Here is a 27,357-nt window from a genome sequence, read left to right as displayed (position 1 = left end):
TCTCCCCAAAAGCGATAGAGTTCTTCGGCACAAGCGATAGCGTTGCGATCTTTGTTCACACCTAAGGTCGGGACAACCAGCGGAGAATTCCCATTGTTATCAATAATAGGTGCTTAAAAACCACGTCTTATTCTAATCTATTAAAGACAGAAAAGTGGAGGTGGAACTTTCAAGTTTCCAAACTTTTTGTCTTAATCTTATCATCATTTTAGCCTGAGTATCATCCTCCGTAGTAACCGCTGGCTCAGCGAAAGTCGTGAGCCAGTGGTTACTACGGAGGATGATACTCAGGCTATCATCATTTGGCATCTAATATGAAGAGAAGAAAACATTACATTTGAAAATATCTTCCCTAATATCTTTAATTTTGATAATTGGGATACAATATCTAGTGTCAACTCAATGATTCATGGTCTGCATTAACGTGCAGTATTACCAATTATCAACAGAGTTACAGTTTCACTGCATGATCAAAAGTGATATGCTTCCCATCGGCAAGCATTACAGAAGTCAATTAAAACCCAATGGATAGATTTGATCAAGGGACAATTTCCTGCCCTTTAACAAAGAACACGTGACACACAATTATACATTGATTACTCCCCCTATTGACAAAAACCATTGTTGATGTTTGGAAGTAATTAATCACTCTCTCATTTGACTTGGAAATTTAATCAAACCGTTTTGTCGAATATGAATTAGTTCTGTTGAGTGTCACTCTGCCCTTGGACTCTACTGCCTGCATGTATCATCACTCGTCGCCATGAGCTGGTTAAACCTTCTTCGTCCAAGGTTAGATGTGATGTCATGCTAGTGAATCTGAATTGATTACGGGGATTGGCAGCAAGGATAAGTTCAAATTTTAAATCTAATTTTTGGTATGGATTTACAACTACTAAACAGATATAAGGCTCAGTTTTGAGAAAACATTGGCTGAAATATTTGATTCATTCGATCTGCCTATTTACTTTTTCCGTCCAAGGTTAGATGTTACGTCATGCTACAGTGCTGGAAATATTTTTTCAGGCAGAAGACAAAGCCAGGTTATGTCATCAACATTTATATACTTTTTTTATTAGTTAAATTCATGGAAGAGTGCAGTCCAGGAGATAGCTGAACTGACTTACTTGATGTAATTTAATTGGGGTATGACAAAATCAAAAAGAAAGAAAACTAGACAAGAGGGACAAGAGGTTTTTTCACTGTTTTCATTTTTTTTTACAACATTTCAAAGAACATACAAGAAGAAGGGATGTGTCAAGCTACCCACGACAGGTTACTTGTCCGCCGAGCTCCCACCAACCCACTCCTGCCAAATTGACACATCCAAATAAACAAGACATATGAAACATACAAGACAGACAGTTCATACCAGTAGACCACAGGGAAGCAGGGGATTAAAAGCGCAGGTGCGCCGTCGACCCTCGCCCACTGCACTGAGCACCGCAGAGACATAAACGTTGTTTCATTCAGACGTACAAAGTGAAGCTTTATTCTTGAGTGGAGGCACTCCTTGATGTATACTTACTTGATGTAATAGGTCTGCCGGTGCTTGTCCACTGCCAGTTCCCAGCCATACGGCAGCCCGTGGCAGCAGGCCCAGCTCTGGGCGGGAGGGAGCCAGTTGGATGTGTGGGACTTGGTGCTGAAAAACAAAACAAGAAATCAATATGTACAAAGATCTTATGCATGTACATCTGTAAAGTATTGTACATTTCTGTAAAATCTCTTGACAAAATATAACACAACCATGTCCATCGATGAAGGTTAGACATCCAGGTAATAAGATACGTCACTGACGAAAGACACCGGATGGCTGTCTGAAACATCTGTCACAGTGGTGAATGTTTCCAAAATCATATCCAGTTGCTTGAGTAATACTACTTTTTGGCATATCCATGTCCCTTTCACACAAGACATGCTTCACTCTCACATGCCATCCTCCGATTCCTGACTTTTCATTTCCTACAAATCTAGATTCATTTCCTGCAAATCTACGGACTAAATTGGCCTGCAGGAACACACCAACCAGTGGCAATCAGTCTGACGTAACATCATTCAAATGAAAACTTTTGAAGGCTACATACAACAGATTTAGTACCAGCTACTGTATTGATCTTCCCTGTACCTGGACCACTTTGCTGTGGTTGCAGTTCATGCGTAGCATCAAGACCACGCTAGTTTTTGCTCGCTTTTTTCATTTTGTGCCATAATGTACCATGATTATGCCTAATACTAATGTGGATTTTGATATTGTTATGATGATGCTACTTTTGTATACTTTATTGTATAGTCTACGTTGTGCAATGTATATGTTTTTATGTGCGGGAGGGAAGCCTTCAAAGGTGCATTTTGCACCTGTTTTGCCCTCCCCTTCACAATGTGAAAAATCCAAATAAAGAACAGTGGCGGCGGCACCATGGGGGCAGTGGGGGCAGCCGCCCCCACAAAAAATAGGTCGTGGGGGAAAATAAGCTGAAACACTCAAAATCAAACCCTTGTGTATATTTTCACTAATGGAAATTTCATTAAATCTCGCTAGTCTACTGGCAAAATTTGGGCCTGAAAATGCAGGAAATGACGTTTCAGAGGATCCAGATTTCAAAATTTCAAAGGACCTCCCTTGTGAGGATTTGCGCCATCGGCACTGGACATAGTGGGAAAATGCTACCAGAGCGTCGTCCCCCACGACCTTTTTCTAGTAGAAATTTCATTATCAAACTTAGATTTGTTTACAAGCAAAATGTTCCCCTCAAATGCAGGAAATGGCATTCAAAGTGTCCTGATTTAAAAATTTCTCCAAAACTCCCTTGCGGCGGCTTGCGTCTTCGGGGCTCACGACGACGTAGTGCAAAATATGTTGGTGCGTGGGTCGTAGCCCTCAAAAATCGTTTTCTCTACTAGAAGTTTAATTAAATTCAGCTTAGTCTGTCTGCAAAATTTGTCCCTCAAAATACAGAAAATGGTGTTTCAGAGGGTCTAGGTTTCAAAAATTTACAGAAGCTACATTGCAACGGCTCGTACCTTCGCCGCTCGAAATGGTGAAAATATGTTGGGGGTGTCGCCCTCAGTAACTAAAGATAAAACTATGTGTATTTTTGATAGAAATGTCATTGAAGTTAGCTTAGCCTGGCAGCGAAATTTGCCCCCCAAAATACAGGAAATAGCGTTTCAGAGGGTTTAGATTTGAAATTTTTCCGGGGGTGCGCGACGCCTCGGGCCTTCGGCCCTCGATTTAGTGATATGACAAATTTTTGCCCCCACAACTAAAAAATGGTGCCGCCGCCTCTGAAGAAACCAAGCAAACATACTGAACAATATCTCAGTCTGTTTTCACAGAAGCAAAACCAGACATTTTGCTGCAGTATTGTAACAAGCCCAGAATCTATACATTTCAAGGTCTCATCAAGACCTATCGACATACCGAATATCAATAAACCCATCCAAGCCTTCTCATCAGATTATGCTGTTCATTCACACACACGCATACATACATTTGTACATGACATTGTATAAACAATACCGAAAGGATAACCTTCTTGGCATATTTAATAAAACACAACTGTCAACATCAGCAGATCTATATACTTGTCCTTGTTCAGGTACATATAAATCATTCCTTCAATTGAGAAACCCCACAGAGGGCGAAGAGTCAGCCACTAGAGGATAAATCATGTTACCGATGTATGATTTAATCTCCAGGGTAGAGGTACCCTGTCTGCGTGCCAACATCATTACGCAACCAGGGCCATCAAAAGTTTCATCCACTTACAGGCAATCATATACACACACTTTTCGATAAGAGTGTTGCGTTATATGCATGCTAATCCCGCATACACAATATATGGATTATGATTTTCGAATTCCCTAACAACTAGTACTAGTGTTAGATGAATGAATGCCAGGGTTCAGATATCCAATTTGAACCTTGAAGGTGACTGCAAATAACTATTCCACAGAATAACAGGTAGAAGGCTATATGTATATGGATGGGGATGCTCGTCAGTGAGTGTTATGAAGATGCCAGTATGCCACATAACAGTTTCAATGTATGGAGACACATGTATGCCACGTAACAAGTTCTATGTAACGCTAGTTCACCTTTATTTGCGGGGTAACCTTTATCCGTTGTATTCAAGACTAGGGTATGTAGGGATATTAAGTCAACGGACGGTGGTTTCAAACTGCAATAAAATACCGAACAAAAATGCAATTTGAAACCACTGTCCATCGACTTGATATTCCTAAAGTCCCTGTTTGTAAGTAGAATGAATATAAGTTACCTCGCGGATAATGGTGAACTAGCGTTATATGGAGACACCTGCACATTACATGACACGTTTAATATATTGAGCTGTACACACTACCATCGGTCAAATTTATTTCTTAAGGTTATTCACTTAATGATTGGATTTTGTGCAGTGTTTCTCTTCTATTCACAGTTCCCATCAATGAGTGAATGTCAGGGTTCAGATATCCAATTTGAACCTTGAACAAGTTGAAGGTGACTGCAAATAACTATTCTACAGAATACCATGTAGCAGGCTATATTATATAACGTTACATGTGGAGAGTAATGGAGACACCAGTATGCCTTGTAACAGGTTTTATGTATTTCATCCTGTATATCCTGTATACTTCATGACATGTTCATATATATGGAGACAGCTGTACACTGCATGTATATGGCTCGGTTCAATGCACGGAAACTTCTACACACTTTATGGCAGGTTTAATATACGCTCATCCGTCGTAAATGACGGGAGAACCACGAATATATGGAAACACCTAGTACACACTCCATGGCAGGTTTAATGTATGAACACGCCTGTAAGGAAGATTTAATATGCGGAAAAACGTTATAATATCATATACTTCATGGCAGGTTTGGTGAATAGAAACACCAGCATCACCTAGTACACACTACGTGGCAGGTTCAGTGCATTTAATACCTACGCACGTTATGCCAGGTTTGAATATGGAAACACCCACACAATTTATGGCAGGTTCAATGTACGAGACACCTATATACACACTTCATGGCAGGTATGAACACACCTATATAATTATTTCTAAGGAAGGTTTAATATATGGAAAAAACTATTACGCTAGTTCACCTATTCCCGTGGGGTAACCTATATTCGTTATTAAAAACAAATGTTTGGACTAATATCAAGTCGACGGACGGTGGATTCAAACTGCAGTATTTTCAAAAGTTTGCCGTTTTAAACCACCGTCCGTCGACTTGATATCCCAAAAAGCTTCCTTTGTACCCTGTTTTTAAAAACAACGGATTTAGGTTACCCCGCGGATAAAGGTGAACTGGTGTTATACTTCATGGCAGGTTTGTTGAACAGAAACACCTAGTATACACTACGTGACTGCTTCAAGTTCAATGCACTTAACACCTACACACTAATAGTAATACTAGGTTTGAATATGGAAACATCTTCAAACTTTATGGAAGGTTCAATTTACGGAAACACCTACACACTACATGGCAGGTTTAATATATGGAAACACCTTGTAGACATAATTCATGGAAGGTCTAATATAAAGAAAAGCCACTACATGGCAGGTTCAATGTACAGAAACACCTACTGTATCAACATACTTTATGGAAGATTAATAAATATATATAGATAAACTTATCTACTACAGGGACGGTTTGATATATGAAGAAAAGACCTACACCCTACATGTATATGGCAGATTCAGTGTACGGATCCGAAACATCTAATAGATATTATAGTAGTAAATACTTCATAAAAAGTTTGATTGACATTCGATAAAATCTAAAAACCATATGGCAGCTTCAGTGTACAGAAACACCTACAGACTAAAGCAGGTTGAATATACAAAGACTGATGCGTATTACATCACAGGTTCTACATATACTCAGACAGCTGTGACCTACAAATGTAAAAGGCAGATTCAGTGTACGTATCCAAAACACCTATCTAGTAAACACTGCATAGAAATTTTGATTGATGTATGATAAGGCCTACAAACTATATTCCAGGCTCAGTGTACTAAAACACCTACACACTATGGCAGGTTGAATATACGGAGACTGATGTGTATTACATAACAGGTTCTACATATTCCCAGGCAGCTGTGACCTACATGACAGGTTCAATGTCACCCGCCTACATTACCACCCCGCTGATGACTAAACCATGTCTGACAACGGTTGTGCATTAGCACGATCAGTCCGGTGTGTACCGGGAGGCACGTTCCTGCCAGGCCTCGGGTTCCCATCCTGCCCCAGACTCCACCTGCCGCCAGTCTGCTGAAGAAAGGGAGGCCACCTCAAGGTGTTTCTTTCCCCGGTGCAGGAAATACTTTCTACTACCAGGTTGCCCAGGAGGCAAGCTGAATCAAAAGCCAGGTTGTGCCATCAACATTTCAGGTTGCCCCACTTTGAAGTTCTTCAAATCAGCTACTTATCCATCTTTCATATTCCAGTTACATGTAATCATTTATGTTTTATCTTATCAAGAAATAAATACAAAAGCTTATGCACGTAGGTGGGGGGAAAGTGGTGTTCCAACAGTTACTGCAAAATTTCAGGTTGCAAACTGCGCTACCTGGGTTTAAAATCAAGTTGCGCCAAGCAAAATGCAGTTGCATTTGCAAGAGTGCAAGTGGGCATTTTGAGCACTATTACACCACATCTGAGAGTGGGGCAAAGTTATAAAGTGTTTCACACAGAAAGATAAGCATGAGACTGTCCAATACGATAATAAACTTTACAATGTGATTCAAAGACAGGAATAAGACCTTCTCTTAGAATGGTATGCCTGCACAAATATCTAAATAATTTTGTAACTAGAATTTCAATTTAGTTCTCAAAATTGCCTTTCACAGATCAAGCAATACATGTATCTTGGAAAGTAGACTTTTAATGGAATATGCATAGCAGTAAGATGTTTTACAGCAACATACGATAATTACAATCACCTTGTCATATCTTTGCCTAACATATTTCCTGTATTCCATGTGTGAAATACGTCCTGTACGTGTATTTTCTTCAATCTACGGCTTTGCAATATCATATGACGTGCATTCTAAACAATAAATTTGATACCAAAATTGTCTTAAGCTTGATCTATGAGACAATATCCATACCTATTGTGTCTACAAAGATTAATCTTTTCCTGATAATATCCAATATTGCTATCTGAACTCCTCAATGATAATTCAGATCCCGAGCAAGGACAGGTCACTGAGATTCTGCAGTGCAATTTTGTGCTTCTATTTTTGGGTTCTGCATGTGGGTATGCACGTAGTAAAGAGTTTAAAGACTAATGAAGGGAAACAGGGTGAGCCCTGTGCACTGTTGAAGTCAACCTTGTAATTGACCTGTGACACAAGCCAGATAAATACAGTCATCACACTCAGGCAATCACTTACTTCTCATTGACATGTGGTAACTTCCAAACTGTAAATCTTGAGATGTTTGCTGTGCTTTTACTTATTTCACTGTGACCTCTCTAGGACAAAATCACCACTAATCATATGCATTTCCTTTGTGTTAATACTGTACTACTGAATTTTCTCGACTGGGAACATAGAGACATTGTGGAAACCACCTTTCCCCTACGTGAAATCATATCATAAGACTGTGGGGACTTAATTTCGGGATAGCAAGAGTGGTAGTTTTGAGTTTGCGGTAGAGGAGCTTCATGAAATCCTTAAACAATAGATTCCCACAGGCAGTAGATGATTTGGAATCTAAAGGAATCTAATCCAAACAAATCCAAATAACTCTGGGCACTGCCATGTAATGTTAATGTCATCATAAATGATAAGACTTTTTTCAGTTGTAGGGCAAGGAAATGTTTCTATTTCAGATGCAGTAGAAATAATTTCTCCAAATGGATTTGCAAATCCTTGTTCCTTCTGGCTGCTGTGATATATAATATATCTGCCCAGTCACTGGGGTGGTTACGATGATGGATGATCCTGAGCATCAGGTGTCAAAATGGTATCAGATGTCTCCCCTGTCAGTCAGCTCAGAAATATAGGTCCCCTGTCAATCAACTCATGAAATCTAGGGTGGGGCAATCTTAAGTCAGATCTCTGCATCAATGGCACAATGTACTCAGTTACATGCTTTTGGAGATTCATGAAATTGTTTATATTCTATATTAATGAACACAATTATGCTGTTTGAAAATACATGTATTCTACATCACTGACCAATTCTGAGCTGCACATGCAACAAAACAGGAAACAGTCTGTAGATCTCTAGAGACCTTAAGACCATATTAGATATTCATGGTGTGTTCCTCCTTATTAAACACTTGACATAATATCTATGATTTCCTGAATGCTTTTATAAACTTATCTATTCTAGCTGGTACTCATGCTTGCAGGTTGAGCTTTTGTAAACAAAAACAGGAAAGAAAAGATTAGGTTCCGGCTGAAGGTTGATTGACCAAGCCAAGATGGAGCACTGAGAAAAATGAGCCGAAACTGATCAATAGATAGTAATTTCAGGGCTACACTAAGGGGCCACAACCTCCTTTCTGGTCTGTGGTTTGAGAGAGATGAGCTAATCAAGAGAAATCAAAAATCATTAGCACACTGGCTGCAGCTGGGTTCACCAGGAATGTCCAGTTAACAGGTCAGAACAAATGAGCAAGAAATAGAAATAAAGTGAAAGGGTTTAAACAGTATTGCAGTCCTGTTTTGGATACATATACAACTATAATAAGTAGACTGGCAAGGCTTAGGTACCAATACCCAACCCAGGGTCCAGCCGGATAGCTTTTGGAAACAAAAATATGATATAAAAGGTAACAAAAGACACACAATGTAAACAAAATAGGCATAAGAATAATTTGTGTATATTCCGTGATAAACGCTTTTATTTTTCATTTCCGCAAAAACATCCGGCCAGGGCACAGTTTGTAAATGGGACCTAGGCCTAAGGGGGAAACATAGGAGTTTCTATTAGTCATGTCGTCAACTGTATGGTTGATCGAGCCAGTCCCCCACGGAGTTATTAAACTGCTGCTGGCAATCAACAGGCTCTCACCATAGTAAACAAGATAAAATCAGTCAGGGCAAGTCATCAGGGACCTGAGCGTTTGACTTAACCCAGAAGTGCCATTTAGCTCTATTTGAAAATAGATACAAAGTACAGCAGCCAATTCAAAACCAAGGACAGGGCAAGTTACCGGGGACACAATTGTATGAGTAAAGATAGAACCACCAAGAGCTACCATATAAATCTTCAAAAGCTACCATATAAATGGCTAATTCAGCACCAAGGGCAGGGGACAGAACTGTGTGACTGAAGCTACATGCACAAATATACAGCAGCCAATTCAGAACCAAGGACAGGGTAACTAACTGGGGACGCAAGTGTATCAGTGAAGCTAGAAGTACAGTATACAATAGAAAATTCAGCACCAAGGACAGATCACGTAACTGGGGACAAAAGTGTTTGATTGAAGCTAGCACCAATATAAAACAGCCAATTCAGAACCAAGGACAGAGCAAGTAACTGGGAAAACAAGTGTAGGGGTGAAGCTAGAAGGACAAAACATAATTCAGCACCAAGGACAGGGCAAGTAACTGTGAACAGAACTGTGTGACTGAAGCTACAAGCACAAATATACAGCAGCCAATTCAGAACCAAGGACAGGGCAACTAACTGAGGACGCAAGTGTATCAGTGAAGCTAGAAGTACAATATACAATATATATATAATATATATATATACAAGTATTAGACTGAAGCTAGAAGGGCCAATAAAAAACAGCCAATCCAGCAACATGACAGAGCAAGTAACTGGGGACATAAGTGTATGGGTGAAGTCAGAAGTACAATATAGATTTACAACAGGCAATTCAGCACCAAGGACAGGGTAAGTAACTGGGGACACAAGAGTGTGAAGAAAGCCTGAAGCACCAGAAGCATTCTTAAAAGTAGCTACTATATACAGCAGTCAATTCAGCACCAAGGACAGGACAAGTTACTGGGCACACAAGTGTTAGACTGAAGCAAGAAGCACCAATATAAAATAGCAACTAACTGGAGGCACAAGGTTGTGGCTGAAGCTAGAAGTATGATATGCAATAGGCAATTCAGCACCAAGGGCATGGCAAGTAAGTGTTTTGACTAATAGGGCCTTCACACGGAAATCGAATTAGCAGGAATCAAGCCGAACCAGTCGGAATGAAGTATTTGTAAAATTCGTAACACATTCGGGGCCATTCCGAGTGGGAATTCCAAATGGACTTGATATCCCCTTCACACGAGAAGGAATGAGCCAGAATGCCGTCAGAATGAAAATTCTTTTCTATTCCTCGGAATTCGTAGTGTATTCTAGAAATTCTTACTGCATTCGAGATGTTCTTTTGGCCACATTCGGGCTGGATTCGAAGTGGCTTGCTGTTTCGGTTCTCCATCGAATGAGATAAGAACGTTTCGAATAATGTTGGAATGCCACAGAATGCGGTCAGACTGCAGTTAGAATAGTTAGAATCCACTTGGAATGCCATTCGATATTCCTACACTTCGAATGCACCTCGACAGTTTTTGACATGTCAAAAACTTTCGAGCCAGCCAAAAGAACGGGGACGAATATCTGGAACGCAGTACGAATGTTTAGAATACAGTAAGAATTGCGAGGAATTGCCACGAATAGAAAAAAAATTTCATTCGGACGGCATTCCGGCTCCTAATTTGCACCAGAGCAGAGTTTTAATCCGTTGCACGTGCAACGGACTTTGACAAGCTGATAAACCTAAGTAACACGAAAAATGTATTTTGAATGGAATACACAAACAAATTAACGTGAAAGACATTCCAGAAGACAAGATTTCACATTACAGAGGCTTTACTAATGTGACACAGCAGATAGGACTAATTGTATTTCTGTGGCTGCGTGGTTGGGAATAATCAAATTTCTAAGAGTGGTGGGTAATAATAAGTTGTTACAAATTACTCTGGAACAGTAATGGGTAAATAACAGAGAAACTTCTGTGGGTGGAGTTGTGGGTGGTACCATAATAACATTAGTCTATGGCTGTGCTTGTCTGTTACGTATAGTACCAACAACAGCTGTATAATTGTTGTCATTTTCTCCTAAGCTGCCAGTTAGAGTATGTTAAAGAATCCAGCCCCAGCATAGTGTGAGCAGATCAAAAGTTACATGCCAGTCTTAAACTGCTTGTACTTACTGCACAAGACTAGTGTGTTATGCCTAAATGCACTTAACTGGTTATGTGAAACATTTTGCAACAGGAGACTTACATGTAAAAACTAAAATTTGCACTAATACCTACCAAGACAGAAACTTAGACTTTTTTCATTTGCCCAGTCACTGACATATCAACTCGAGTGCACTTATATCATAGCCAACATAAGGTGATATGTACCACAATCATGCTTTATTTCGTTACAAACGGTGTGCCAACATTGCATACAGTTATCCATACATCACTAGTGCAGGATAATTGACAAAGTGAAGGAACAGGAGAACCGTGACACCCAGAGGTCCGGGGTTACGCTCCCGCCCTGCAAGTGGCAGCCCGGTCCAATAAGGCACGTTATGCGCACACGGACGCATCCCCGCCGATATATATTCAAGGCAAGGCACACACACGACCAGGGCTTGAAATACCAGCTGCAATTGCAGGTTAGTGCAGGTAAAATTGGAGCTGTGCAGGTATTTCTGGTGTCTATCTGCACCTTACCTACACTGGTCCGCATACTGGGTTTTATAGTACATACATTGTAAATGTCCTATGATGTAGGTTCATATTATGGAATGTTATTAGTTGCATTCACTGTAACCACCTATAAAGCATAAAAGAAAAAAAAATAGCAATGGTTCCTGAACAATTTTAGTATGACCCACACTTCCTAGAGTGGTGCAGGTAAAATTTGCCTGGTGCAGGTAAAATTTGCCTGGTGCAGGTAATTTTCAATGTTACCTGGGCCAGTGCAGGTATGCAGAAAAAAGTATTTCGAGCCCTGACAACCATTACTCAGAACTTTATTCATTGTTACCCTAAGTGGCATCTCCTTTGGCCCAGCGTGCTGCTAAAAGTAGACGATCGTACGTGACTTGGCTTCCAACTGTGCGTTTCCGTAATCCGTCCCAGCCTGGTGTGTATGATAGGGAAGTAAAATCCATCCCAGTGGTCGCAATATGATTGTCAGAGGGTGATCTTGTGACAAGAAATGGGCTCAGGAAAGGTACATTAACGCCGCGACTTTCACTTCCAAGATAAAACACTGTACTACCAAAGTGCTGTTTCTTAGAAATACGCCATTTTTTTAAAGAAAAAGAGCAATCATCAGCGAAAACGCTGTTAGAGTAATGGTGTGGTAAGTTGCTGGCTGCCTTGTGTGTCAAACTTAACATTCTGAAAACTGGTGTGTACCCAAAATTACAAAATGGCAACATAATTTTTTAGCTATTTTTATTATACTTTTTATATTTTGAGAGGAATCTGGACTTTTGACAAAACAACTCAGCAGGTTATGTGGCTATCATTAGTTTAATTGTTTTGTACCTTTTTAATGCTGTACAAGTGGTGGTTTGGACGCAATTATAACTAAGTCTGATTACTTGTGTCTGTCAATACTTTGTCTTGTTTGCTTAGTATCTATGATGTCTTTAAAAGGAATAAATTTACAGCAAAAAACAACATTCAGAAAACATTGGTGCACATACTAGTAATGTTAGTTCACCTTTATCCGTGGAGTAACCTATATAAGTGACTCCACGGATAAAGGTGAACTAGGGTTACCTGCCTTTATCCCATTTCCGACAATGTTGTGACAAACTGGTAGCAACAACACTTGAAATGAGATTATGGCTGTGAAAACTCCAGAATTAGCTCAGGGGTGGATAAACTCAGATTGTATTAATTCCTGTGGATGGATGGACATAATTCACTTCTACATGCATCTGAGCGCTGATTTCCCCCGAGAGTTTTGAGCACTGATTATCACAGAACTAGTGTCACACGAAGGTGTAAAATGTCGAGTAAAGCGTACCAACTTAGCTGACTGCAGCAATATCCCACATGTTTATCAATCACTCTCTTTCTAAATGGTTATTTAAGTCCTGGTTGCTTCTACTAATCTTCCATTTCTCAAACCATATATGTTATAACCTCATGAATCTTACATAACAGAACATTCCCATCAAATAAGCTAATATAGTGCTGGCAGGGTGCGACATTTCCATTTATCATAAAGTCTTGTAAACATTGCATGAAATTCAATCTTTAACCACACCTTAAACCATGCATAACGATTGCATTTTTAATCAAGGATGACAAAAAGTGATTTTGTTCAGTGAAAATTATAGAACTTGAAGAAAATATGCAGTTAAACAAGTTATACTGCAAATGTATGATAATAATGCTTTAGTTCTAGGGAGGATTACTTTTTGACAGTTTTTCAAGACAAGCCATATCAAAGGGGAATTTCTTAACTAACCAACTTAAGAGAGATATGTGTTTTCGGACTTGCTTTAACTTTCAAGAGAGAGACGAGCCTCCATGTAGATAGCTCTCTAACTTCATTATATATCTACCTTGTCCCCCCATTGACATGCAGGCCAAAAGACAACAATTGTAGGTAGGTATGACTTATGTCGATGTTTCTAGACTACATTGGCACAGTGAAAATTCTTATGCATTGCCATAACAAACGTGCACATACTCCTTTCAGAACTGGCATATTCTAATAGATAGAGACAGAGAGAGAGAGAGAGAGGAAGAGAGAGAGAGAGAAAGGAGCCTGAGGATACCTTCGAATTCATGTCTACCTTATCCCCCTACAACCCTGGAGGTCAAAGGTCTAGGTATGTATGTAGGTATTAGATACCCAATTGTTATGCAAAGAACAAGGTGGAGGATTATCATTAATGAAGCAACCTTTCATCACAAATGACCTTGCTACATAAGCTCACTAACTACATTGTATGGACATATAATCAAGGCTCTTCATAAGAGCTTGCTGAGTTCGGATCTATTAAGCTTACAAATTACATGTTTATAATGTATAAAGTGGGGAGTGTTTTTGGTGACAAATTGAACAGTGACAGGTGGTTGTTTTGGCTCTGCCAGGATCGGAAATATATTTTCTGCATATCTGCTCCAGTGCACGTAACATTTATATCTTCCTGCACCAGTCCTTTTCTTTACCATACTGTGCATCCAAAAAATATGCTCTTAAAATGCTCCCATAATTGAATGATAATTCAACATTTCCAAACAACTTGTCATGGAAGTTATTGAAAACATTTTACATTCAATGATCTGATATTAGCAAAGCAATTATGGACAAAAAATATAAACTGTTTATGGAGTCAGCTGAAAATTTGGTGTCCCAACTTATTACTTGGTTAGTTAAATTTTAGGCTATCCATACTGTAATTTACCAACACAGATGAACTTTCCTACTAGTAATAACTTTTGAACAGCTAAGAATCTTGTCTTGCGTTTTTTTCTTATGATGGACATGTTATGGTAGCAGAGCCTTTCTTGGGCATGCAGGTGCGCATAAAAAAGTCTCATGTTATATTTGTCATAAGTAACTATAAGTTAACGTTTGAGTCGTCATTGAAAACCATCAACATAAAAGTACATTGAAAAAATCAGGAATTACAGTTGTATTAGTAAAGCAATGGACAAAAAATACAAACTATTTACTTTTTAAACTTTTGAACAGCTAAGAATCTTTTTTGTCTTATGATGGACATTTTATGGTAGCAGAGCCTTTCTTCGGCACGCTTCCACGTCTTGAGGTCCGTTGTGTTTTATGGGGCCATCAGCATGGCACCTTCAATGATCTAATATTAGCAAAGCTGTTTACTTAAAAGTTTTGAACAGTTAAGAATCTTGTCTTCTTTTTTCCCCTTTTAATGGACATTTTATAGTACATGTAGCAGAGCCTTTCTTGGGCACGTCTTGAAGTCCATAGTGTTTTATGGGGGCATCAGCATGGCACCTGCTGTGTGGGACTAATGTAGTTAGAACACGTTTCAGGTCCTGAGTCCCACTCACAAACTCCAGCTGGATAATCCCCCGGGGTGGCGCTGTGTAAGGTTCCTCGGGTTAACGATCCCGACTCATCCAAACTTCCCCCTGGATAAGAATAGCTCAAGTCAAAATGTCTTCCACAGTGGGAAAAGAGCTATTTTAACGGCCTTTTTATGGCTTGCCACATTTAGATTCAAGCCGACTACAAGACTTTAGGCCGGAAGCTAAAGGTTCTGCTCAGATCTTAGCAGAAAGTTTGGTGGTTAAAGTCTTTCTTGATGTGCTCTTTCCCATAGGTGTTGCCCTCATTTTAGAAGGAAGTTGAGGAATGATTGTCAAAGTGTTGTAGATCACCATTCCTTGAATTCATGCCAAGAAGACAAAAAGTCTAGCACCACCCATCACTGAGCTGGAATGTCTTGTGAAAAAACAAATTATTGCAGATGAAGGATATGTCGACAACTATATGCAGAACCCAGTGAGAAGATGAAGTATCTTGTGAAAGAACTGTAGGGTACAATATTCAGGCAAAAATTGTTATCTTTCTAGTCATGCCTATCACTGAGCGGGAGTGTCTTGTAGAAAGGCAAACTATTGCAGATGCAGATGTAATGCTAGTTCAGCTTTATTTGTGGGGTAACCTTTATCCGTTGTGTTCAAAACTGAGATATTTAGGGATATTAAGTCAACAGACGGTGGTTTCAAACTACAATATCTAAAAAAAAAGGGATTTGAAACCATGTTCCATCGACTTGATATCCCTAAATATCCTGTTTTTAGGTACAACGAATATAGGTTACCCCAAGATAAAGGTGAACCAGCATCATCTCCAACTGTATGCAGAACCCAGTGAAGAAGATGAAGTGTCTTGAAGGAGAACAGTAACTGTTACTGTACGGTACAACCTTCAGGTAAATCGTTATCTTTCTAGTCACGCCTTCCTTTAGGTCTCCAGAATTTTCTCTGAATTTCAACTGAGCTTGTCCTCCCTTAGTTATGAATTATGTAACTCCTGCACATTTCTCAATGCACAATTAAAGTTATGGAATGCAGGGCTGTCGTCACAAGGGACCAAGTTTGGCCACTCTCGCATGCATACTGAGTTGCAGAAACAGGAGCCAAAACCCAATAAAACCACCATAAAAATATCATGCTTGGCCAGTAGCTTTGTTATTTCCCTCCTATGTATCAACCAAATAAACCGTCTAGGTGTTGAGTGGCTATAAAAGTTTTTAAAGATATGGAGTCTGACATATGTTTGGGAATTTCGTTAAAATTCCATTTTCAAAAGTTGATAAGCTATTTCAATATGCCACAAAACAGCTAAAAATAATAGTTTGGTATTTGTAACTCCTTGATAAGGCCACACCAATTTAATTTCTTGGTTCACGGATTTTTTCATAAAAAATATGGAGCGAAAGGGCGAAATAAAAATAAAAATAAAAATTGTAAAATGGTGGGGGTAAAGGTAACGGCTAATCCAAAACATAAAGAAAAAAAGTTTTCAGCTTGAAAAAAGTACAAAAACACTATTTTTGTACAGTAACAGCACCTGTACCCACACTTTAAGGAGCTTATAATATAAAGGTCAATTTGCTACACCAGAAAGTCAGTGAATGGTTTCATTAATGGTGAAAATTTGATGAGTGGTAATTTTTATTTTCATTTTTTTTCCCAAAAAATAGGAGCGAGCGAATCCGTGAACCAAGAAATTAAATCGGTGTGGCCTAAAGGAAGAAAAAAAATTGCAACTTCTGTCGACATATTAAAAAGTCATTCACATCTGCACAGGTTATGAGACAACTTATTCTAAATCTATAATTTTGAATTTATACTGCCATTTTAAAGGAAATTTATCTTAAACATAATGTGCAGTACCAAAGCTGATATCAATATCAATGTTACAATTTCTATCCATAGTCAACAGATAGTCAAGGAAGTTGTGTTAGATTATTGATGTTTATAAATTTGGAGAACACAACCTTTAAGTGAATCTACTGGAGATAGATGTCAGATATAGCTCTGAAAGTGCTACAGGCACTCAAAGACATGATGATACATAATGAACTTGACTATGTGAGAACATGATGATTGACAATATGGCAAAATACAAATCACAATCCGTCCAGATCTTACACTATGCTGACCAACAATATCTAGAAACACACGCTTTTATGCTATGCTGACCAGAATCATCTGGAAACACAGACACACACAAGCACATACAGACACGTCAAAAGCAATACCTCCATTTTCCTGGAGATAATAACTCACTTGATGATACAAGGTAGTGTATCGATTTTGGAAATTTAAAAAACATATTACACATTCAGACACACATGCACACAGACACATCCAAAGCAATACCTCCATTCTCCTGTAGGTAATAATTATAACTCACTTGATGTAAAAGATACGTTCCAGGCTGTTGATCTGAGGTTCTTATGCTATGCTGTCCAAAAAATTCTGGAATCACACACACACACACACAATCATGCAGACATACATCAAAAGCAATACCTCCATTTTCCAAAAGGTAATAACTCACTTGATGTAATAGCTTTGGTCCAGGCTGTTGATCTGAGGTTCTTATGTTATGCTCCTCAAAAATATCTGGAATCACACACACACACACACATACAGACACATCCAAAGCAATACCTCCATTTTCCAGAAGGTAATAACTCACTTGATGTAATAGATACGTTCCAGGCTGTTGATCTGAGGTTCTTATGTTATGCTTTCCAAAAATATCTGGAATCACACACATACACACACACACACACACACACACACACACACACACACACACACAGACACATCCAAAGCAAAACCTCCATTTTCCAGAAGGTAATAACTCACTTGATGTAATAGATACGTTCCAGGCTGTTGATCTGAGGTTCTTATGTTATGCTTTCCAAAAATATCTGGAATCACACACATACACACACACACACACACACACACACACACACACACACACACACACAGACACATCCAAAGCAAAACCTCCATTTTCCAGGAGGTAATAACTCACTTGATGTAATAGATACGTTCCAGGCTGTTGACCTGAGGTTCTTATGTTATGCTGCCCAAAAATATCTGGAATTACAGAGTTTGACACACACACATACATACAGACACATCAAAAGCAATACCTCCATTTTCCAGAAGGTAATAACTCACTTGATGTAATAGATGCGGTCCAGGCTGTTGATCTGAGGTTCTTATGTTATGCTGACCAAAAACATCAAGAGTCACAGACACACACACACACACACACACACATACAGACACATCCAAAGCAAGACCTCCATTCTCCTGTAGGTAATAACTTAACTCACTTGATGTAATAGATGCGGTCCAGGCTGTTGATCTGTGCCTGCCAGCCAGTCGGGAGCCTCTTGTTGATGTCCTGCACAACCTTCTCCTTCTTCTCTGTCGACATCTCCTCCTCCCCTCTCGCAGCCTCCCCCGTCTCCACGGAAACCCATTTGGCATCCATCACGGCCAGAACCAACCTCACTTCACGTCAGCGCTGCTGTATCTACAAGGCTGTGACTGGTCATCCATCCGCTCTCCCCGAGCCCGCAGGAACGTCATCAGCCATTTTATCCTCCTCTAAGCTGGAGCCTGGGCGGCTGTCAGTCTCCCATCAGCGGCCTGTGGCCCCTGTAGGAAACAACACAACGGTTTCACAGTCACATATACAGGCCATACATCACACTGAAAACACCTCACTGTTTTCTGTTCAACTCCAACAAAATAATGAACATTCAACTTGATTTCAAGAGAAACATGTAGGGACCTGTGGCCCCTGTAGGAAACAACACAACGGTTTCACAGTCACATATACAGGCCATACATCACACTGAAAACACCTCACTGTTTTCTGTTCAACTCCAACAAAATAATGAACATTCAACTTGATTTCAAGAGCATGTAGGGACCTGTGGCCCCTGTAGGAAACAACACAACGGTTTCACAGTCACACATACAGGAAAATGGCCATACATCACACTGAAAACACCTCACTGTTTTCTGTTCAACTCCAACAAAATAATAAACATTCAAGAGAAACATGTAGGGACCTGTGGCCCCTGTAGGACCAACACAACAGTCCAACATCATACATACACTATGAAACAGGAATATGCTGGCCATATATTACACTGAAAAACACCTCACTGTTTCCTGCTCAACTCCAACAAATGAACATTCAGAAGAAACATGTACTATGTATGTGCCATCTGGCAATGAGCCAGCGGGTGCAGTATAATCAGTTCAGCATATCCAGGAAAAAGAGACAATATAATCATTTGTGACACAATGGGGATGCTTTGTTTTGGCTGCCCTTTTCAGCGTGGTAATTTACTCGTCACATGCTGGCCATGAAATGCATATTTCGACTGCACGGGGAGGTTGGGAAGGTCAAGTTGCCGCCGACCTCGTGTCTTCCTTTTTTGAGATGGAGTAAAGCGATCAATATGTCAAAGGACAGCCTTACATCAAAACCACTGGGGTATGCTGGAAGTTCTGAAAGGACGCATACATCACATGCGCACACCGTGGTGTAATCAGGTTTAGAATGACTCCTACCTCCGTCCTGTGATTCCGCTCCTTATTCCAAACACACACGACATGCATCATGCATTAACCGCGCGCATACGGAGAGATCTATAGCAATTTTATAGGAATTATTTGCGACTCCCATATAGAGTAAAAGCTTTCGGGCAAGATAGACTTTCATTGGTGGTATTCATTTCTAATGTCTATCATCTCGACGAATATAAATTGCCCCAGACTCGACTTTGACCTCAGTCTGCTAGGATCAATATATCGACATCAATGCTTGGTGAAATTAAACCATCCTTTAATGCATGGAACACGGTCAAAATTTGAGGATTGTTCGAATGGACTTGGCAGGTGTGCGATGAATTCATGATAGGAGGGAAAGGAGATCTTTGCTAATTTTTGTTAGAAATAAATCCCCAGTTAAAACTACAATTACGCAGTACAGTAGTCACGCATAAGGTAGACGTTGTCGCAGTGTCATGAATTTGCGCTAGAACAACCAAATAAAATCAGCAACCATAAAACCTCCACAAAAGAGCTCAATCACAACATATAACATGGAGTAAGACAAAAATTTACACATATTGCACACTGTTTATGTTTGGGATGCATCAACAAGCTACAATTCAATAAGCCAACATTTTAGGTTGTATTGACCATTTTAATTTTTATTTAGCAATTTTTTTTTACTCCCCTACTTGCATCAGTTTCAGGGTTCCCAGAGGATGTCATCCATATGACTGAATCAGAAAGGCCTAATTGAACCCTACCAATAAAATACAATAATACATGATTCCACTAGTTTACAACATGCTACAATAGTTATGTGTGCATAGAGACCAGAATGCATTCATATAGAGGCAAATAATTGACAGTGACTAATGCTTGACAATCACAAAAATGTAATTACTGCAAATAACAGTATGCCTACTGTCTGACCATAATGAAATAATATGAAATTATTTCTTATAACTACACATGTAGCAGTCTTATGTCAGAACACTAATCACTAATAACAGTTTCAAGCATCATGAATAGAAAATTGTCCTGTTTATAGACAAGGGCACATGGTACAATAAAGAACAATTTCATATTTGACACAATATAACGTTTCCAATCAACTTTGGTAGCAGTAACTGTTCATTCACAGTCCTAACCTTGTCAACTATTTACTACAAAACACATATGGATACTCGCAAGATCGAGACTAGACCATTCTCTGCGTCCAAGATGTACTGGTAAATTCATTCTCTACCTTTAATAAACAGTCACTGTTAGAAGAAAAACTGATAGTAATTGTAAACATATGTGACTGATGAACCTCTTCGACGACATATGGATATGGACATAACATATTGCCTTGTTTAAATGATCTATAACTTAAACACAAGACAAATAAAAGCATAAATCTTCCACGAGGTAGCGTATTGGACTTCACCTGACTGTGCCCCCAGCTAGCAACTGTGTTGAATCTGAAGTACTAAATAAATAGTGACACCTTCCTTGGCCTTTAGTCTAGATGAATTGTTTTATTGGCTTTCTACCACACATTAGAGGTAACAAATCAGGATCCTCAAGAGGCAGCAAATTGCATAGTCCATCTTCCCGTCTCCTGTGGAATAACCTAGTAAAGTATGCAAGTCAGTTTTCTCGTAATAAATAATAACTAACACTAGTTCATCTTTATTCATGGGCAGTCTATATCCGTTGTTAAAAAACAAGTATCAAGTCAATGGACGATTCAAAAATAAATTGCAAGATATTCAATATGTCAATTCAACTTGCTATCCCCAAATACCTTATTTGTTTCTATAAACAACGGATATAGGTTAACCCGCAGATAAAGGTGAACTAACGTTATAGAAAGGCCACATTATGACGAAAATGCAGGATGTAAAAAGGGAAAAACAAAAGCGCAAAAGCAACTTACCACCAACCAATTTTTGATCAAAAGGAGGCTAGGAAGATATCTTGTTATTTTCTATGGGCTGATAAGACCAGAAAAGTTGCCGAAAATTACACCACTATGTGACATAACTACATGTAGACTAGACTAGTAGTAGCGGACAATCAAAAAGCTAGAAAGCTAGTCTGCTACTCTCAATTTGTCATCTCTTTTTTTTCATTGGCTGACAACAGAAGAAATAAGACCAGGCCAGCAAAAACAATGTGTTTTCCTTCGGTAACATAATGATATAAACTATACAAGGCTTACTACTCAAAATTTAGAAAGAGCAGCATGTCATTTTTACAGTGTTGTAACGTAGGTTCACCTTTATCTGTCGGCAAACTCTATACAAACCATTGTATTGAAAAGCATTGTATTTAGGGACATCAACACGACGGAAGGTGGTTTCAGATTTTAACATTTTCAAATATTTTTGTTTGATACCAAGTTAATACCCTGTTATTAAATACAACGGATGTACGTAACCCTGCGGATAAAAGTGAACTGCCTGTCGAATATATTCTACATTATGAATATGGTGCAAACAAGTATCAGCTCCCTATCACTTGCCTTTTATTTTTTCAAAGTCTAACAGATGCATAAAAACCAATGCTTGCAGGTATGCAGGTTCGTCAGGGAATAGCCGCCCACGCACACATTGTAAGCCATGTGCCTGGCTGCGTGTACTAGACTTAAGAGACCCTGATTAGAGCAAAGCCTCTGATTCAACCGACTACCATGCATATCTTGCCCCAAAGCATGTTTTACATCATCAATATGCAAATCACATGCAACTATCTTTACCAACATCTGCTGAATTCCGTTACCCCCTGCAGAGTACCTGTAGTGTGACTTTGATGTCTGTGTACACCCTTTGTTTTCTTTTCCAAAATCCCGAAATTGCTCTTTCTAAACATCTTTGATCGCGTAATTAGATTACGGCTAGATGCGACTTCACGCGGTTATAAGGCATCAAAGGTTTTTCCATCTAAGCCACATCTGTATAACACCCACAGCTTTTATGGATCCCCACCAAATTACGTCAGTACCGGGGAGTTCATTTCCTGCAAAGTGTTCATTGCCGCTCTCGATCAATGGGGGGAAAATAACATTGTTCAGAATTCTCTGCGTATGCCTAAGTACACGATGTCCAAACTGATGTCTTCCGTAAATGCCAAAGGTACAAAAACAACAGAAATCCAAATCCACAATGCAAAGGCCAGTACCATATTGTAAATATTTGACATCCACATTGTGGATTCCATACAAAAGCAAAGTGACAGCGGGACAGAATAGAGGCATTATCGCCGCGTGAAATCCCGGCGCTGCCAATCACATCAGCTTCCCTGTGACCCACACAGAATCTTCCTGTTAAACCGTTAGATCGCAGTTAGCGACATGGACGTGATAATAATTGACTATTTCATGTCCTTAACGGGTGTGTACATGTAGACTGAAATTATGGCCGCCATCTCGTAGCAGTGACCTCACAGCACTACACCATCTGCGCCTTTCCACCGCATTCCACAGCCTGTGCACAGTAATTAATAACCATTCCTGTGGATGGCATGGGCGGTAACACACAACACATACGAATACATAGTATGTTTCTATTTTGTCTTTCTTTTTTCAAGTATTTTACCAGATTTTTAACAATTAGAAATTGCCTATTGTATGACTGTCCTTGGTGCTGAAAGCCTTCCAACAACCTAGGCTGCATTCCACAGCCTGTGCACGGTAATTAATAACAATTCCCATGGATGTCATGGGTGATACCACCAAATACATACAAATATGTAGTATGTTTATATCTTGTCTTATGCTATAATAGGCTCATTTGCTTTTGCTTTGATTTGATAAGGAAGTTGAAACAAATTTGTTGTACAGTTACTGTGGTAATAATTTTAAACACATATTTGTGGTACGAGGGCATTATAAAACCTATGAATGTAAAACCACCCTAAGCATTTCACCTATGCAGTATGCCATAGTATTTACAAAGAAATTCAAACTCATAAAATTCACAAAACATCAGTTACTTACCAGACAATATAAGCCTATGACAAATCTCTATTACATGAGTCATCTTAACATGGATCCAGAATGGCACGCTAATGCTACAACTTAGGCATTTAATGCACCATAGGACATTAAAACAACAAAGATGATATACACTCACCATGGCATTAACAGTTATTTGCACATATTATGGGAGATTAGCACGTTACATGTACCTCCAATAGCTACCATCTTCACTACGGTACGCTGTCTGCATAACACCCACACCTAAAATATTCCGCCGGCATCCAAGGTCAAATTCAAACTCATAGCTGTATCGTAAATCATCACGTCTTCTCGGATTGGACCCACTACATAATCTTATTTGATGCGTCTTGCGAGATTGATTTCTAATATTAGGAACGCTGCGTCCGACTACCGTTGATTTTGACTGCCTGGGGCCGACTGAGAATGAGAAAATACACTTTGAATGAAAACTGATTTTCCTTGTCAGCTGCTGCAGAGTTCCTTCAGGGCTTTTTTCAGAGATGAAGAAAAGGCGAGTAGCAGTCAGGAGTTCATGCAAATGAGCCTCAACTGTTGCTTTAATAGGGTGGTGAAAGTCTACCTATAATACCTTAAACCTTGAAATGCTCGCAGTGGCTTCATATTCGTGCAATGTCATGAAATGTGATTTGCATTTCTACCAAGATAAATTCAGAACTGCTTCAAACACAAACTTCAAACACCATGAAAATCCTTTTTTCCTCCCGCCACAAAAATTAAATGAATTTAGCGTAGTACATTTCCTATATTTCCCAAATCTTTGCCTCTCTATGACAACACTGATGTACATGTGCATGTCTTATTTTACCAACTTCACAAGAAATGTCTTTCAGTTTACAATTTATGTATTGTTTCACAGACCACCTTCTGCATACATGTACATGTACCAGCCAAAGAGTACTGAAGGAAATCTTTCCCACTTTTTTGCCCTTCTACGACGACACATCTTTTTTACCAACTCCACAAGCAATCTCTTTCACTTTCAGTACAAATTTTTTGATTGTTTCACAGACCACTTTCTGCACACATGTATATGTACCAGCCAAAGAGTACTAAATACCTACCAACACATACAAACACCCCGCAAGCAATTAGCCTCTGGTTTCACATCCTTATACAGGAGGAGATTTCAGGAGGAATTATATTATAGTCCCATAAATAATTCACACAGGGTCGGGGAGTACGCCAGAAGGCATCCTGTGGAGGGTTGACAAGCCTCTGGAGTCATCAATGATGTAAGAAGAAGCTGCACCACATTAAGGAAGTGGCCTTAACTCCTACCTGTACAAGGTTGATTGTGTTATCTTGGCTTTATGTAAGATAATGCACAAACCAGATCCCAACTGCGTTCCACCAATGAATTTAGTCTCACACAGAAAGGCTGCTAATTCAATCATTCTATCCACTCCTTTTTGTACTAACAACATATACAATGTACATGACACAAAATAACAAGTGGGTTCATAGTTCCTGATACACATGAAGGAAGTCAGATTTTATGGCCCCTTCTTGTCAAAACCATTCTTGGTACATGTCCAAATGTGTTTCATCTATTTCTCAGAAGCCCTCAACTTTGATGTATTACCCACAAACATCACACTACGCATGTGCAGTTGAAACAATGAGCCGCTCATTTACCCATTCCATAAAATACCTCAAATCTGACCTGCAGTGTCATTACTGCATATGGTATCATATTCAAACTGTACATGCTACATTATGATTTCTTCCTCTTCATTATGACATAAATATTTCTTTTGTACTTCTTTTTTCAACATGTCCCTCCTAGAATGATATATGAGGGATTCTTATAGATCCAGATGCCAATCTTACATTTCCAAACTGTGACATCTACATAACTTGTATCTTTAGGTTGCTGTTTAGTCACAGTCCCCATATCAATCATGTTTGGTTATCTGATCAACACTAGAAGCAAGTAAAATTATATCAAGTAATATTACCAAGAATTCCTTACCATGTTTGTCATGCTTATTCCACGTATCTCAAAATGCATGATATACCAAATGGGCAAATGGACAGGGTCATCTGAGGTAAAACATGGATTTTCTATAATGGATAATAATGTACCAATGTCTTTCCTAAAAGCTCTTGGACATTTTGAAGTAAAATTTGACCAAGATGACAAGATAAAAAGCTTCAATCTAAGGACAGTCAAACCTGTATTAGCAGCAGCCCTCTCTGCATAGTGGCCACCTGGCCTTGGTGGCCACTTTTGGTTGGTCCCTTGTATTTTTCCATTGACCTAAGCATTTAGAAATAGCCTATACTGGTCACCTGTCCAACGTGGCCACATTTTACCAGTCCCCTGGGTGACCAGTGTAGACAGGATTGACTGTATCTTCACTCCCTAACATTATGTGCACCAAGGCATAAACCAGTGTTTCAGAATCTGCTTCAATGTTTAATTCAACTATTTGTTTTAAATACAACAACAACAATCGAATCAAATTGGTGTGGCCCCATCATCTTTTACTTGTGCTATGAGCTCAACGGCCGGCCCTTTCTGAGTGGATTCTAAATCGTCCACCCATTGTTTTCTTATCAGTATCCCAACACTGCATAAGAATCCTGTCTAGAAGGGCTCTGCAAGGTTTTTCAATATTGCTGCCTTCCTTTCCCCCTTAAACAAGGGGAGCCTATATCTAGGGAAGCCACAACTATACCTAAATCAAGGACTGTTCCCAAATTACCTGCAAAGTCACAGCCTGATGCACAGACACCTGAGTGCAGATTGAAAAGGTGGGGATAGAATGTTATTGTGTGGGTCTAGAACTCATCACCAGCCTCATAATACATTGTTGTCAGCGTATCGGCGCAGGCCTATCACCCTCTTCAGCCAAACCACCTATGTGTGGAAATGGATATTACTCTATCGCAACCTTTCCCTGTGTCTGGATTTCTATCTTACCTGACTTCCCTGCCCTGCATCCATCAAACCCACCTCTTCCAGGTCAGGAAAGCATGGCGAGATAAACCCGGAGACACACTACGGCAGCTATGGGGCTGAATCAATGATTCTCCTTTAGAATGCGCCGTGGATACATACGTCTGACTGTGGGAGGGAGGTGAGGTGACTGACTCTGCCTGGTGAAATGCCTGTAGAATGAGCAATTTCCTACCGCCTGCTTCCATCCAATTAGCTGCTCAGCGGTAGCACAGGTAGTTAACTCGACATCAGAGCTACAGCTAGAGATTACATGGACTGATTGGGACAATTGTAGGGATGGTCTGTTGTATGTCTGTCCTTGGTGCTGAATGCCTTATAACAACCTCCCCCTGTTTAAAAACAAGTTATCACAAATGTCTTTTTTAAAGTATTCTACCAGACTTTTACTAATCAGAAATTGCCTATTGTATGCCTGTCCTTGGTGCTGAATGCTTTCTAACAACCTCCCCCTGTTTAAAAACAAGTTATAACAACTGTCTTTTTTAAAGTATTCTACCAGACTTTTACTAATCAGAAATTGCCTATTGTATGCCTGTCCTTGGTGCTGAATGCTTTCTAACAACCTCCCCCTCTTTAAAACAAGTTATTACAACTGTCTTTCTTATTTATATCTTTTTTTTAGAAGTATTTATCAGATATTTACCAATTAGAAATTGCCTATTGTATGACTGTCCTTGGTGCTGAATGCCTTCAAACATTTTTAAACTTTTTTTGTATCTTCCCACATTATTTTTTTATTAGGAATGATCTATCAAAGGTTGGTGCTGAATGCCTTCCAACAG

At 39.4% G+C, this 27,357-nt stretch overlaps 1 protein-coding gene across 5 annotated transcripts in view; it reads right to left on the bottom strand.

Annotated features, from left to right (window-relative positions):
• LOC118419533 (FERM and PDZ domain-containing protein 4-like) overlaps nt 1-27,357 on the bottom strand; it is a 66,296-nt gene that overhangs the window by 26,104 nt on the left and 12,835 nt on the right. For 4 of the 5 annotated variants that reach the window (XM_035825955.1, XM_035825952.1, XM_035825954.1 and 1 more), the window contains exons 2-3: nt 18,365-18,692; nt 1,529-1,645 (exon numbers count right to left, since the gene is read on the bottom strand). In XM_035825955.1, the coding sequence (XP_035681848.1) occupies nt 1,529-1,645; nt 18,365-18,525 (278 nt within the window). In that variant the 5' untranslated portion in view covers nt 18,526-18,692. Of the gene's footprint in view, nt 1-1,528; nt 1,646-18,364; nt 18,693-26,536; nt 26,891-27,357 lie in introns of those variants that run through there. The other variant, XM_035825953.1, reaches the window with a different exon arrangement.

This window comes from Branchiostoma floridae, chromosome 7 (assembly GCF_000003815.2).
Source record: "Branchiostoma floridae strain S238N-H82 chromosome 7, Bfl_VNyyK, whole genome shotgun sequence".
In the NCBI taxonomy this organism is placed as follows: domain Eukaryota; kingdom Metazoa; phylum Chordata; class Leptocardii; order Amphioxiformes; family Branchiostomatidae; genus Branchiostoma; species Branchiostoma floridae.
The sequence above is the reverse complement of the archived record's forward strand: the minus strand, read 5'-3'. Positions and strand labels throughout refer to the sequence as shown.